The 17,161-nt window shown below is 34.4% G+C and overlaps 1 protein-coding gene across 2 annotated transcripts; it reads left to right on the forward strand.

Annotated features, from left to right (window-relative positions):
- Positions 1–321: 321 nt before the first annotated feature.
- Positions 322–11,922, forward strand: LOC150075345 (chromatin accessibility complex protein 1-like). 2 transcript variants are annotated; one of them, XM_090388886.1, is made up of 3 exons: positions 322–509; positions 5,948–6,068; positions 11,811–11,922. In XM_090388886.1, exons 1-3 carry the CDS (start codon positions 369–371, stop codon positions 11,903–11,905), a joined length of 357 nt encoding a protein of 118 aa, XP_090245012.1. In that variant the 5' UTR covers positions 322–368; the 3' UTR covers positions 11,906–11,922. The 2 variants fall into 2 exon arrangements, with proteins under 2 accessions (XP_090245012.1, XP_090245013.1); XM_090388887.1 differs by lacking the exon at positions 322–509 and adding an exon at positions 5,612–5,696.
- The last annotated feature ends 5,239 nt before the right edge of the window (positions 11,923–17,161 follow it).

Raw genomic sequence — 17,161 nt, forward strand, 5'->3', positions numbered from 1 at the left:
GATTCCACCAGTGGCCAGTGATGATATGTTTTTTATATATATATATCTCTTTTGAACTAAAGCTACTTTTTAAAAAATGGAAATTAATTTGTTTATAATGAAGGACGTCACTGGGCCAGCGTCATTTTTTTTTTATTTTTTTGTATTTCGCTAACTTTTGAATATAAAACATTGGATTATTAATTTCTGTTGTAAATAATAATAATAAGTAATCTGAGCATGTAATAAGTTACGGTAGTAAATAATTTTTCTATATAAGTTTCTTTCTTGCAGATGTCGCTCGAGTAGAGCAACAGATGGAAATTTTGCGTCTGTGATTAAATCGCGTCTTGCCGGAGTGTGAAAGGGAACTGTTTTGTTATTTTTTAATGGTCGTTATGGCTGACAAACAAAAAGGCAATAATAAAGCAAGTCTTTTACCTTTAGCAAGGGTAAAAACCATTATGAAAAGTTCGCCTGAAATTCTTTTTTTGAGTCAAGAATCTATTTTTCTCGTTTCTAAGGCCGCTGTAAGTCGCAGTATCTTTTTATTTGCTTGAAATACTTGTATAGTAGTTTAAAAATTGTCGAACAGTAATTCCTTATATTTGAGCCTGCCGGGTTGCTGCGAGATCAGAAAAACTCCACTTAGATCCGATGCATTCAATTAATCACTCTGTAAAGGGTGAATATCATTTTAACTCTTAAAGCAACTATTTAACTTGTGGTGTTGCCTCCACCATTACCAAGAGGAAAAAATAAATAAAATAAGTGGAAAAAATAAATATCCAGTTTTCTTTGAATGTACCATCATGCTGACATCAGTGTATATATTCAAGTTAATCAAACTCACATATCCGCGTAAAAGGGGCTAACTCTAAGGAAAACAACTTTTATTAAAGAGGGAACAAATGCTCATATTATCTATTTAAATATAAATTTCATTTAAAATTTGTATATATATATATGTGTAATAAGTATAAAAATGGGGTGAAAAGTTAGGTGGTAACGGATAGATTAACATGTCATTTGCACCTGAGTGTGCAAAGCAGCAGCAAAGGATACAAAAGTTTATATATGTGAGGTAAAGTTAATAAGTCTGATGAATCCAATCATAATACACACATCTTGAATGTATCATGGGCAAAAGGTGGCCCCATGAGGTATTAGGTAGGTAATTGCTGATGCCAAGCCAACTCAGTGTATACACATATATCAACTGGTTGTCAGTACGTGCTCAAAAGAAATTGGACGAGAACAAACTTTAGATTAAACACAAATACATTTGAAATAAGCGTAATCTAGAGGACTCTGACAGAATTACCATAAACATATGTTCACCTGAATTTGTTTTATTTTATATTAACTTGGAAACCCAGACAATTATACACTCAAGCGGGGTGTGTTTTCAGGAACCAGGACTGTCTGGGTTAAATTTATATTCTGTATGGCCACAGCAGGCCAGTGTGGTTTAGAACTTCATTGTAACTGTTTTATTGCAACTAGTCAGTGGATTATTATCATAAGTATAAGTTGGGTCCTGGTGTAATCTCTACTTTATCGACCTTTAAGGTTATCCCCATCCCCAAAGCTCAAGGGTTCAGGACCACAACCATTACTGATATATTAAAATACACTGATATTTGAAATATTCTTACACTCTTTTGAGTTAATGGGAGGAACTTCATGCTATATTACTTTCCTTTCCAATGGCAATTACAACTTTAGAATATGATTTAAAATACTAATAATACCTATCTAGTTGCATGCACCAAAAATGAAGTAGTAGTGAGGTAGCACATTATATATCACTGTACTGGTCTGAAAAATAGAATTTTTCCTGATTTATCAGTTTACTTTTCAGAGCTAAATTAGTATTAGTAATGCTAAATAATACAAGAAATCAGGCTTATACACAATCAACCACCTGCTGGCTGAAGGCAAACTTCCACACATCTATTCTGCAACCATCTTTCCTCAATTTGAATTTATGCCCCCTCATGTATAGTCTCAGAAAAGAGGAACAATCCCATCAGCATTGAGCTTGCTCAATACATTCAGTCTTAAACATCTCAATCAGATCACCTCACAAGTGGCTAATTTCCAGATGCTGCAATTTGCAGTACCGAAGCCTTCTTTGGTAAGAACACCCTCTTTTCCCCTCACTAACCTTGTTGCCTTTCTCTGCATCTGGAAAGCAGCTTCCAGCAACTCTATATTCTTCCTAAAATGAGGTCTCCAGTCTTGTATGCACTACTTAAGATGTGGCCTAAACATTACCTTATACGATGGTATAATTGCCTCCTTATCCCTGCCAACGAAATTCTTGTAATATCATTGACAAAACCCCTTGAGCTGTCTTGGCACACTATCTGCACTGCTCAGAGAATTTCATATCTGACTGTACAAATTCCACAGTCTTTTTCATTTTCCACTACCCTGAGTGTAGTACCACACAGTTGGTACTTTAATCTGGAATTACTACTGCCCATATACAGTATCTTGCATTTTTCAGTGTTAAACTTCAATTGCCATTTCTTAGCCCATCTGCTTAATTTTTCTAGATCTTGTTACAGTAGCGTACCGTCATTACTGCCATTAACCACCCTGTCTATCTTTGTATCATCTGCAAACTTAGACATTAAGAATATACAGTGTGTTTCAAAAATACATGGCATAACTTCAGGAATGAGTTCCTCATATGTAGACAAAAATATTTTATATCAACATAGTTCCGGAAATGCTGTTTCCGAGTTTTGAAGGTCTGTCTATGACACGTAACTGTTCACATCACCTTATAGTAATTGTTCAAAATGTCCACCTTCTGCCTGAATACAAGCCTCATATTGACGTCTCATGGACTCGCGAAGATGATGCCAAATTCCTGGCATGTTTCGTATTGACTCACAACCTGCCACAATTTGATTGCAGAGAGTTTCCACATCAGCTACCGGAGTCAAATTCACCAGTGACTTTAAATGGCCCCACAAGAAGAAATCTAGTGGGTTTAAATCAGATGAGCATGGAGGCCAGGCAGTTGGTCTACCTCTACCTATCCACCGACCAGAAAACCTTCGATTCAGGTAATTGCGGGCTAGGTGGCTGAAATGTGTGGGAGCACCATCGTGCATGAAGAAGTGTGCTTGTTGACGAATGATCAATGGCGTGTCGTCCAAGAAATCGTGGTACAAACGACGAGCCTCCAAAGCATTGCCGTCCGCCAAACCATACATAAAGTGCATATCAACTTGCTCCTGATTTGAGTACATGGTCGGAATGGAAAACCACCAGATTCTGTCAGTACCTTGTGATGAAGGAAATCACCTGTGGGAGATAAGACATTCTGGTTAATAACTTGGGAATCAAGCATTTCCGGAACTGTGTTGATATAAAATATTTTTATTGTCTACATATGAGGAACTCATTCCTGAAGTTATGCCGTGTATTTTTGAGACACCCTGTATACCTTCATCAATATCATTGATAAATACAGAAAACAGAAAACAGCAATGGGCCCAGCACCAAACTCTTGGGGGGACTCCACTAATAATGTTAGTCCACAAATAGCAGTGTCCATTCAATGGACACTGCCATTTGTGGACAAATATTCTGAGACAGAGAGTGGTTAATTCATAACTACTCTCTGTGTCCTTCCACTTAACCATCCCTGTATCCATAGCAGTAACTTGCCTTTAATGCCACATTGCTCCAGTTTTAAAAGCAGTCTTTTGTGTACAACAGGAACAAAAGCCTTCCCGAAATACAAGTATAGGATATCAAAATTATTTTTGTATCCAGTTCCTTTGTTACCACATCAAAGCATCCAATCAGATTGGTCAGTCAAGATAGTACTTTAAGAAATCCATGCTGTGACAAGTATAACTGCAGTTCTGTTTAGATGGTCCTGCATTACCTCTTTAACCAGTGGCTCCATTAATTTCCTTGGAACAGAAGTTAAACTAACTGGTTTGTAATTACCCATGTCATTGTTTGATTTCCCCTTGTTAATTGGGGATACATTTGCACACCTTCAGTCCATTGGGTCCTCTCCTAAATCCAGCGGTGCTCTCAATAACTATGGCTAACTAAGGGTTTGCTGACCTTTTTTGTTGCCTCTTAATATAATTGGATAGATCCCGTCCACCCTTGTGGCTTTTTTATGCTTAGCTTCATCAATTTCTCTCCCATTTTCCTCTCAGTTATTACAACATCATTTAGCTCTCTAAAGAAACAGTTTTAAAATGCAGTGAATTTTTCAGCATCTGTTGTGTGTGTGTGGGATTAATAAATGCTTTCTTGTAGCAATTCTGCCAATGTAGCATATATGATATAAGACCATTTGTGGTTGATATTTTGTGTTATTAGTTGAGATCAGTAGCAGGTGCTGGTGATTTCAAATGATAATGCCAAATTAAAAAAAAAAAAAAAAATTTTTTTTTCATTAGAGAATTGCTTTACCACAATATTTAAATCAGGTAGAGGTCTGTCTAATTGTTTAATTTGAAGTTTATAATCATATGACAGCAAGAAAATGTTTTTAAATGTAATAAATTAATTATCTTATTCATTGCAAATAAATACTAACAAAAGTGTGTGAGACTAGAAAGAGCCACTATTGCTCTAGCTGAATCACCCATTCTTTGGGCCTTGTAGAGAAGAGTTATCATCAATCTATCTTAACTATGAGAGCCAGTTTTAGAGTGGCATGTTACTTCGCTTCATTCTGTTGAGTTACAAATTTGAGTATATTATATAAAATTAATATAAATCAGCAATAGGCAAAATAAATATAAGAATGACAAAAAAGGTATTTACTTTTATTTTTTCAGCGTTACTGTAGCAGTGCAATGGCTCAATGCACTTTATATGCATCTTAACCACAGGTTAAGATGCAGATTGATGAGGTTGTACTCATGAAGAAACAACACAAAATGACTGTATAACCCTGTGTATATGTTAGGATTTATTTACTGTTGCACTTTAGCAGTATCTTTAACTTTATTTAAACTTGACACTGCCATTTTTGAAATATTTTACTTTGTAGAAAATAGAATATGAATGTCCTACTATTTATCCTTGTTAAGCTGCAATCTGTTTATAGTGATTTAGTCTCTCATGATGCCTGATGGTTACATATCAAAATTATTTTTGTATCCAGTTCTTTTGTTACCACATCATAGCATTCAATCAGAATATTTTTGGCATGACAGTTTATACATTGAAAACATTTTGGTACTCTATTACCACATTTATGAATGTATTCTCGAAACTATTCAAAAAATGCAGAGTTAAATATAAATTTGTGAATGCCATTTGTCTATGCTGTTTCTAAAAGTTAATTTAGAAACGTCTTTTTTGACTTAATTGCAATACGGCCATATTGCAATAATTGCAATATGGATTGCAATTTATTGCAATATGGATTGCAATAATTGCAATCCATTTTTTTATATGAAATTTGCTGTTTTGGTGTAATTTAACATGATAAATCTGAATGTGATGTCAAAATATAATATTAACTTCATGCAAATAGACACTCTCTAAAAGTGTATAAACAACATTTTTAAGCTAAAGTAACACAGAATATATCTGATTTGTTATTTCTCTTTCAATAGAATGTGACAAACATTGCAATAACCAGAGCAACTGACCAGTCTGACTTGGTGTAGATGACACTTTCTGGAGTCAGGACTAGTTGCCCGGTGTTCTCTTTATTGGTAAGTCAAGATTCAGACTAATATGATCCTTGGCATTCACATTTGAAGAGAACATCAGGGAAAGGGACCACTGCTAGTAACAACAAAAGTAATAATGATAATTTTTAGCAGAATTCATTGATTGAGTCAAAGCTAATGTACATTTTAAGCAGAATTTGACTGGGTCAAAAATAATGTATTTTCCTAACTCATAAATGCCACTAACTAGAAACAATAAATTTTTTATAACATTGTTCATACTTTTTTTGCAGGAAATGTTTGTAGCTCATCTTGCACAAAGTGCACTTAAAGCAAGTAAGGACAAATCATCCATCGACTATCGTGACCTTGCAGAAGTAGTGAATTCTTCTGAAACACTAGAATTTTTACAAGGTAGCTCATTCTAGAATATTTTTTACTATAACAGATTTCTTATTATTTGTATTAATTATTATTATCCTTGCTTTACAAAACAAAGATATAAATACACAAGATATAATTACACGTCAGAATATTTTTAGAAGTAGGATGAATCCTATGTGGTACAGTGTATTAATAGTCTTCCACATCTGTAGTTGTAATCTTTTCCTGTTAGGGGTAAGAATATTCTTGACCTCATCATTACTAATGAATCAGATGACCTTACAGAGCTTAAAGTACAGGAACCATTGTCAGGAAGTGATCATGCAATCGTCAGTTGGAAGAGAAGAAAGATGTTGCAGTAGCTAAAGGTAAAGGCATGGGTTTTAATTTCAGGAGAGGGTACATTGACAGTCTAAGATGCTATATGGCATCTGTTAATTTGGCAGATTGTCAATTGAGGGCAAATACATTTGAATTATGGAATACTTTTAAAGCAAAAATCACAGAAGCCATGAATGCATATATACCATTAAGAAAAATGGTATGTATGTTCTGTAATAGGGCCACAAATGAGGTTAGAGAAGCGAAGGCTGAGTATGAGAAAGCATTAGCTAAGAGAGCAAAGAATGGTGACAAGGAATTTTTCATGTATGTGAAGTGAATATAACAAAGAAGAAAACTAATCAGGTCATACCCTTGTGCACTTTTTGTGGGAAAGTCTTAGATAACTGTCTGATGTTGGGGATGAATTGAATAAAGAAGACCCTTCATGCTGAGAAGAGGCTGTGTGAATGATGCCGAGTCATACGAAATTAGGGATTTCATAATTACAGATGACTGTTTATTAGAAAAACTTTTAAACATAAAGGCAAGTAAGGCTCCCGGAGTTGATGGCACATACACTGTAATTTTGAGGGAGACCGCCAGAGAATGTATTGAACCATTGAGGTTAATTATGGGGGCATCTTTGGACTTGGGGAGATTCCTTTGGCTTAGAGAAATGCCAACATATCGCCAATACATAAAGGCAGTTTTAAGAGTGAAGTTAGTAACTACAGACCCGTCAGTCTGGCTTCAGTGGTAGATAAAATCTTAGAGACAATGATTAAGAGTGTAATCCAGAGATATTTAGATAGATATGGCATTCTGAAGGACACACACACAGCATGATTTTGTTAAGGTAAAATCATGTTTAACTAATTTAGGCTATTTTGACACATTTACTCATGATCTGGATGTAGGGAACAATTTCAACATAGCTTATTTGGATTTTAGCAAGATATTTGTCTCTGTCTCTTGTCAGAGGTTACTGTATAAGCTGGAACACATTGGGATTACTAGTAAGATTCTAAAGTGGATTGATGGGTGGCAGATGGCAGAGGATTGTGATTAATGAATATTCTTCAGATTGCTGTAGCATTAGGAGTGTGGACCACACTCCTAATGGACCACTGTTGTTTCTAATTTTTATAAACAACATTGATGAAGGAATAGAAGGTGGTCAGAGAAGTGGCAGCTATGTTTTAATGCAGCTAAATGCAAGGTCTTACACTTGGGGGATAGCAACCCAAAAATAAATTATAAACTTGGTGGGGTTGAATTAAAAACAGTGGAGGAAGAAAGGGATCTGGGAGTTATGATGTGGGCAGATATGAAGTTTTCTAAAAAGACAGCTAGGAAAACCCATGGTTTCCTATCGATGATTTATATAACATTATCCTGTAGAGATAGGAGATCATAATCCCACTGTATAAGGCAGTTGTAAAACTACATTTGGAATACTGTGTTTAAGTATGGAGATCTCATCTGAAAAAAGACATTGAGCTTTTTGAAAGGGTCCAAAGATGGGTAACGGGAATTAAGATTGGCAGAAGGATGACTGTGTGAGGAAAGGCTCTGTATATGTGGGCTACAGAGCTTGGCAACCAGGCACCTCAGGGGTGATCTGATTGAGGTTAATAAGGCTCTGAGAGGGGTTAGTAAAATGATTGAAGGTGGAATTTTCACTGGTATAAAGAATTCCAGAACTAGCGGCCATAAATTAAATTACAGGGTTTGAGGTTTAGTTAGCAAGTTGTTGATTGCTGGAACAAGTTGCCCCCTCACAGGTAGTTGAAGCTGACAGTTTGAATAAATTCAAAGGTCAGCTTGATAGTTTCCTAAATGAGGAAGGAATCATATAATTTGTATTTTGTTATCTACTTGTGGATTTTTTTTCCCCTCTAGTGCAGCAAAAGCCTGTGGCTTTCTTGCACTATATGATGAATACCATTACTATAACCCATTATATCATGGCCATATTTCTGCAACCGTAAAATGTTATAATTGTTTTATAATATTTATGCAATCCAAGTTGAGTATGCATCAAGGTAATGACACATATGTAAAAGTAAGAATATAGTGGTCTAATATGTGATTTAGTCTGGAATACACGGGTTGAAGGAGAGGGGAAGGCAATCGATATCATAACTGAACTCATGCAACCCTAATTGAGATGGTTCACCTAGAGTTTTTTACTACTGTTTTATTCTAGTGATTCCTAACCTGTGCAGTGCACATTACTGGTGGGGCATATATAGGAACAGGTGAAATGTGATATTTTGTCATAGCTGAAATGCGATTTTTAAATTATGTATTAAATAATTCAAAAGGAAAGGGAAATAAAAGCTAGAATTTGCTCTGGACTCCAAAGAATATTAACCACTTTGTCTCTGGTAAAGAAATTAATTTTGCTTGATAATGCCTTTTTGGGACTTATTATTCCTTCATTAGTTTGGTAACAATTACCTGACAGAACAGTGGCAAAGAAGTTGTTTGACATTAGCTTCCATACAGCATATGAAGTTAGAAAGTTGAAATTATATAGCCCAGCATTTCCCAAACTGTGTTCTGCTGAACACTAGTTTGGGAAACGCTGTAGTGTGAATGCCTTCCATCAGATGTGAACAAGTGTTCCATGAAAAATCATAATTAATAATTAAAGAAATAAAATAAATAAATTTAGCATATTTGTAGCATACACCAGTTTTGTATCATAATTTTTAACATTATTTTTTTTTTTTCGGTTATTAATATACTGGCATAGACTAATAATCAAACAGACTGTGGAACACTTTATTTTGACGGGCTTGTGTATAAAGAAGTATGTGTAGAGGTAATGACACATATGTAAAAGTAGCAATATAGTGATCTAATATGTGATTTAGTCTGGAATACATGGATTGAAGGAGAGGGGGAGGCAAATCGATATCATAACTAAACTCACTTGTATAGATTTTTTTTTATGATTATTAGTATTTCGAAATACTGTATTATTATGAAAATAAATGACCATGGATTTGTGGTTGAAAAAAGGAACTTTAAAATGAGAAGCATAGTATTGCAATTGTGATCAATGAAAACAAAGTGAGGATGAACAATTGCAACCTTTTGTTCCCCAAAACTCCGAAGTGAAAAAACAGGAACCGACTAATAAAAGATCAAAACGAAAGTATGATGACAGTTATTTGAATTTTGGCTTTACATGTGTTGGAAATAAAGATGCTCCAGATGCACAGTGCATTGTACTGTACATCTGGAGTTTACGGTAATAAAATATTAGCAAACAGTTCTTTGGCTCCAGCTAAACTTGTGTTCCATAAATATATTGTGAGGTGAAAAGTGTTCCATGACTAAAAACGTTTGGGAAACGCTGATATAACCAATACTATTTTAGATTATTCAAAATGATGAATGGTAGATTAAAATGATTAAACCCTAATAGCCACAGAAACAAATCCCATCATTTTGAAGTGCACAATAACAATGGTGTGTTTTATAAATAAATTTTAGATGATTTTAGTAGAACCCAGATATGAAGGTTTCCGAGGGACTAAAGGTTTAGAACTTCTTAGAAAGGAAAATGACAAGAGTATGAAATATTAACTACAGATTTAAAAATGAAAAGATACACATACATAAGTTAAAGATCATTTTTAAGTACTATTTCAGGATTTATAAATATTTTACTCTGCCTATGGGTGGTGCACTATGATCTCTGTTGTCAATGCGCCAATAAACAACAACAACAGCCACCTATGGGAACCATTTTTAAACTGAAGATTTCTAATTGCTTAGCATTCTGTTCATTAAACTCATTACTAAGTTGGAAGGATGAGCTCCTTTGGAGTTCAACATACCTTTAAAACGTCACAATTACAATAAGAGCAACTATGGTCAACTATGGTGCACTATGATCTCTGTTGTCAATGCGCCAATAAACAACAACAACAACCACCTATGGGAACCATTTTTAAACTGAAGATTTCTAATTGCTTAGCATTCTGTTCATTAAACTCATTACTAAGTTGGAAGGATGAGCTCCTTTGGAGTTCAACATACCTTTAAAACGTCACAATTACAATAAGAGCAACAATCCTCTAAGTCAAGAGTTAACAATCTGTGGCTCGTGATCCACATGCGGCTCTTTAACTTTTAGCCTGCATGTACAACAAGCTACGTATTTCCGGGAGCAAATATTTTCAAACATGAACCATATTAAAAATAAATCAAGAAACTGTCTTAACAATGTGAGTCTCTTAGCATGTTTAAAGATGAAAATTACGGCATACTCACCTGATGTTGAGAGACTCGCTCAAGAAGTTCAGCAGCAAAAGCTACATTAATTTGTACCTAATTGGGCATTTGTTACATTTTTTTCAGTATTAATAAATAGTATTTCAAAAAATATATTTTTTTAATAAAAGAACTTCCCACTCTATTCCATTTTTTAAAAAACTCTCCCCTCATCCCAGCCTGAGCTGAGGTGTGGCTCTTCGGTTTCTTTCTTTCTTTTTTTTTTTTTATTAAATAAAAAATGGCTCTTCGCTCAAAAAAGGTTGCCGACCTCTGCTCTGAGTAATTCAGAATTGTTCACAATCATCAGAACTAAATTGAAACTGCTTCACGTGGTCAGTGCTATCCAGTTATGGATATTGATGAAAACAATTGCAATATGTCACTTCCATTATATCAAAATGTTTATACTAAAAGGTTCTCAGACTATGGAAAATTCATTAATTGAACAAGTTCGTGTCGAGCATAATTTTAATTCGTAGTAAACTACCAGCCAAAGTAGGTGAAATGGCATCGTTTCTGTTATATCTCATATTGTGAATGCCTTCGCAACAAGTTGCCCTGATATTGAACTACCTAGAATAGGCAACACCTCGCCAGTGGATTCTTGGCGGATCACCACCCCTGGATGGTGGTATCCGCCGAGAATAAGTAACATTAGTCTTCTCCACTGGCAAAGCTTTGCTTATTCGAGGTAGTTCAATATCAAGGCAATTCATTATGAAGGCATTCACAATATGAAATATAAAAAATGATGCTACTTCACCTAATTCAGTGGTTTACTGCAATCTAAAATGATAATATGCACTAACTTGTTCAATTATCAAAATGTTTATATTGTTTAATATTTTTTAATATAAAAATAAAGAATTTCTATATTTAAAAAAATTATTTGGGCAAACATCATTATAATAATACACTGTGTATTCTTTAACACAAACTTTTTATGCTGGAAAACTTCTCACTTACCGTATTTGTCATCTCTATATACTGTTAAAATTATAACAGAGTATAGAGTTGAAATTGGGAATTAAGAAACCAAATCTTGTGTAGGGGAAAAACTTCTTATCCAGGTTCTACCGTTTTTTTTTTTTTTTTTTTGTTAAAGAATGTTTGTCAAAATTATAATGCACAAATTATAACTCTCTTTTTTTGTAGATATTATTCCTCGCAAAATAACAGGTTACCAGTACTGGGAGATAATGAAAAATGTGGAAGAGGAAGAAAGGAAAGCATTGGAAGATAGTGTATAGTTAAGTTTGTCAGAAGAGAAACTGTGAAATATGTAATATTTTGTACAGTAGGTTAAATAAATTTTTCTTTTTTAGTATGGCCTTTTCCCTAAATCTTTTTTTAAAAATTGTGGCAAGACTGTTATTAGATGAGTAGAGAATAAATTTCAGACATACTAATTTGCTGCATTTGCTAATTTAAAACTGATTATGGCAAATATGTCTGTTTGTCCTCTAGCAGGATATGTAAAAATGTGCTCTCTGTCACCTGGGATAAAAAGAAGAAACTATGGTTCATAGAGAAAGCCAGATCAGGTAAGAGAAAAGGATACATATTTGTACATGCCTGAAAATTCCCAAATAATTGGGATAAAGTAGGAGACATCTGTCTCCAAGAGTTGCAATAATTTGCAAACGTCATCCTTGATTCTATTATTTACCAAATCCTATCCTTGAGTACGTTCCTCCTTTTGCCCTCTCACTCAAACTGATAAACAACCTGAATATTGATATTAACCTATTCTATTCATCTTACAAAAACAAAATTATTAATGTTATCTCACTTAGGTAATCCTTCTATCTTAATTTGTATATTATCTCTGTCCCATTTGTTAATAATTTACCGTATTTGTCGACTTTAACACAAACTTTGTGTTAAAGTTTGTGTTTGTATCTATTTATAAATACCTTAAAAAATCGCCCTGCATCTTAGAAGCTGAAAGTGGCAATACAGCACTTGTGCAAAACTGAGAGTTAACATATAGTAGTTAACGGATACTTAATTACTATACATTAGTATACTTTTCAGTAATTACCAGGCTGTTGTTGGAGTAACAAGTGAATTCCAGTTATACATTTAAGCGCCAATCAATGGCATTCATATCAAGAAGGCAAAATTATACTCTCGGAATTAAGCTAAAAGCAGTACAATTTGCCAAAGAACACGGGAACAGAGCAGCAGGATAAGTTTAGAGCACATAGGACTGAAACATCAAACAATTGGCCGATATGATGAACACAGAATTGGTGGTAATTACGGGTGGCTTAACTTCCCAGTTACAGCCGTTAGATGTTAGCATCAATAAGCCATTCAAGAATAACATGCAGGAGCAATGGAATAAATGAATGATAGAGGGGAACCATGATACTATGCCTACAGGAAGGATGAAACATTCATCAGTAGCACAAGTGTGTAAATGGGTGCTGAAGTCATGGCATGATGTTAAGACTGAAATTGTCCTTTAAAAAAAGGTGGTATAAGTAATGCATTGGATGGCACTGAAGATCATTTATTGCATGAGAATGATAATGGTGAAGAGGTTTATGATGATGTTGAGGATGATAATAAAGTCAGTAATGAATCTGAAGTTACATAATACTAAAATAATAAGAGTAATAATCTTATACCTTTCTTTATTGGCTTTTATTTTTATTGAATTTTAAATTTCCATTGTATTAACAATAAATTGTTTTCAAGTTTTTTTTCTTAAATTTACTGTTCCAAAATTAGGGTGCATCTTCCATGCAACAGCATCTTATAAGTTGACAAATACAGTATGTTCCTTACATTCTATATTTAATTTTGCATATGCTGTAACCTTGTTATTTATATGTTTTATATATAACTGCCTTAGTGTTTAATTTTATATACAGGAAAATTGTGTTACAACAAACTTCTTGAATGCATGAATCATATCATTATAATGAATATCACTTGAAATTATTTGAAAGAACCATTATTTTTTCAGTAAATTTTGCTACACTTTTCTAATACAGTCAGTCCTCGTATAGCACAATAGTTGTGTTCCTAGAAAAAATCTTGCAATATAAACAAAACAGGCCATATCGGAAAAATAGGGTTAGGTGCTGACCACCCAAGATTGAACACACATTTGTAATCAAAACATTACCAAACACAATAAATAATTGTAATAAAATATGCAAGTATTTTATTACGACTATTATGTAATAAAATATTGCTAATGCTTTTGCTTCTGTCGTAAGCAAACTTGTTCTTTGTTTGATTTTCTATCCAAACAGATGAGAGCCATTCCATCTCTTCCAATTCTTTGTGTCTTGATCTAATGGATTTTAATTACACTTTGAGTTGTTCCTGCTATGAAAGTTGTTTTTATTTTCTCTGCATTCTTTCTATTTCTCAGTGTTGCTTCATTTAGGCCTGTAGCATGTGCAATATCACATGGTCTTTCATTTTGCTCAAAACGTTTCACAATTTCATATTTTTTCTCTGTTGACAGAGGTGGACTAGCCATAGGCCTTACCAGGGAAACCCCGGTGGGCCAGAGGCCAGTGTGATTTTGGCCATAAATGCTAGTATGAGGCCACTACAAATTTTCCCGGGTAAGAATTTTTTCGACCCAGTCCGCCTCTATTTATCGATATTGCTTTTCTTTTTCTCTCTGAAACTGTAGTGTCTTCACCAGGATGCTTCCTTTTCACACCTTTTAAGTATTTTACTAATTTTTAGGGAATAAAGCACAATTACAAATGAGGAGGCACGCTTGATACACATAAACAAAGCTGCGCGCGTGTAGCAACTGAATAAACAACACTGTAAAGGCAGAGAAACAATATTAACACCTCACTAGCTCACATTTTACTAAAGCACATTTCTGGGGATTACTACCATAAAACAATAAAGACAATTTCCAGTTGCATTTCTGCTAGTGGAATCTGTTTTAAACTGGTAGCAAACTCGATCTGATTGCATTTGCAATAATACCGATAGCTGGAATTGTGTGGGTTTTTACGTTATTATGGTGAAATGTGTTTCCCCTTCACTGATATAAAAAACATAAATACATTTTCAGAATCTTCTCTTCATTCCTATCATGTTGCGTTCGGTTGGGGTGATTCCATGTTCGACTGCCATTTCTTGTAAACACAAAGGCGAATCGTGCATAAGCGAATTCGGTTCATGTTATATACGATATCGTTCCCCTATTTATAAATCGTGTATGATCGAATTCGTGTAGTGTAAACGTGTTATATGAGGACTGACTGTATACGGAAGTAGCAATTTCTGCTTTATTTTACCTAATATTTAAAAATGCTATTAAATATTAAATTTAAAATCAATAAATAAAGGAAACAATGTATGTACTATAAAAGTAAAAATATTTGTTCAAAGGTCATCCTTTTGAAAGCATGTTGTATTTAAAAGAAATACTGTCCAAAAAAATTTTAATAATCCACTCTTTCAGAAATACAGTGCTGTCAATATATAACATATCATTACTTTGCATATATTAATTTGCCAAAGTTTGTTTTTAACTTTTGTGCTTTAATATGAAAACTCAACTTTAGTGTAATTGAATGGGTGTGGATTCAAGTTGCATTGTGTTAAATTAGATTGCTAATTCTAAGCTTTTTTTTTTTGACAAATGAGTGAACTTCCTTCAATTCTAGCATTTTTTATGCAGTGCATGAGGTGATACAAGTTCATCTCGCAGACCACATCATCTGAGATCATCCATTTTTGTGTGTGTGTGGGAGGGGGGATCAGAAGTGTAAAAAGGTGCTGATACTCCATACCCAAATTGTAATTGATCATAATCATTCAAAATGTGGAAAAGTTAATAGAGGGTGTGATATTGAATTCTTTTATCACTTCCATTTTTTTATTCATTAGAATCCTCCCAGAATAGCTATATTTACAATATATGAGAATTATTCATACAGGGGCTCACATCTGGTGTTGGCACACCTAGGATCCTGAGCTGGATATCATCATTCTTCTCTTTCTTGGTGATTCCTTTCTACTTCTCTCTCTCTCTCTCTCTCTCTCTCTCTCTCTCTCTCTCTCTCTCTTACTCAACATTTAAAAAGCATTATGAAGGGAAGTCAATTGGGACTTTTTGTTATATTGAAATTTTTGTTAAAACGGTATTTGTTGTAATAGGATTTCACACTGTATTCATTTCTAATTTGTTGATTCTTCTGGCCTTGGCTGTACAAGGTATGTTGGTTGTGTGTAGTTTTATTTATAGATTAGGAATTAGCTTTTGCCTTAAATTTGGTCTAACATCCTGAAGTCACTTTCCATACTGATTTGTTACTATTTCCTGATTATTTTGAGGTGCCTTACATTGCCTTGGGCGTTTACAATGCTCACATACTGATTTTCCCTTTAAGTGAGAATATTCCAAGATCTTACTCCTTCAAAATGGCCACTTGGCTTCTATGCACAGCTCCGCATCGAAGGTTTTGTAGCTGTTTTCTTTGAAGATTTCTGCCATATTTCCTATGCTTCAGTGCTGAACATTTACTGTTACCCAAGTAGTGAGGGGATTACCTGTATACAGAAACTGCAGTGTTTTTTTGCCTTTCATATGCTTCATTCCCCTAGCTCCTTGTGTCCTCTGCAGGGTTCAGATTTTTTGCATTTTGGAGGCGAGATGAAAACAACCTTGAGCCATCCATTTACCATAGCAGCCAGCTTGAAAGGGTATCAACTTTTTCCATTCCCATCTGTCCAAAATAAGAGATTTACTATCATAAACATGTTTTAGTGACAAGTATGATTTAGTACAAATTGCCTTTACTTTTATTATATAATTAGTTTTTAATCTTTATTGTGAAATTTGATGATGGAAATAAAATTACAGACCAAAAAGAGTTGAAACTTACAATTGCCTCTGTTACATCCAAGGTTAAATTTAAATTGCCTTTTCTTTATGCATGTAGACACTGGAAAGATGGATAGGCTAAAGCATGCTCTGCATACTGTTTTCTAATTGGGTAAGGATTGTCCCATCAGGCTGGACCTGTGGAAATTTATTTTTCAAGGATGGGGCTGGTGGCAACACTGGTAATTAAGTTGTTGATTATTATTATGGCAGTGAGATCATTTTTCACTGTCTTTGGGAGAGAAGTGGCTGTCCTACAAAGGGGTTGTATGTAGATACTTCATGGGCATGTTGTGGATATTTCTGAAAAGTGCTAAAAGTCATCCTCCAGTTAGCACTTTTCAGAAACTCTTGTTATGACTATTTCACCTTGGCTGTGTTGGATAGCCTAACATTTTTCCAAGTCACCTTTTTGTATCAGGGACTTGAAAGTATTGAGGATTTTTGGTATCTGCAAGTTGAAGATGTACCTTTCTATTATGATTATGCTATAGAAAGCCATGTTATTCACCCCTCTTGGTGGTGGCATATTTTCAGTCCTGACCCACAGTTTTTGGTACTACTACCCAACTTAGCTTGTACCCTGCAACTTACTGTGTAGTATTGTCATAATCTGTTATGGAGGAGG

This window comes from Mastigoproctus giganteus, chromosome 14 (assembly GCF_048544385.1).
Source record: "Mastigoproctus giganteus isolate SK-2022 chromosome 14, ASM4854438v1, whole genome shotgun sequence".
NCBI lineage: Eukaryota > Metazoa > Arthropoda > Arachnida > Uropygi > Thelyphonidae > Mastigoproctus > Mastigoproctus giganteus.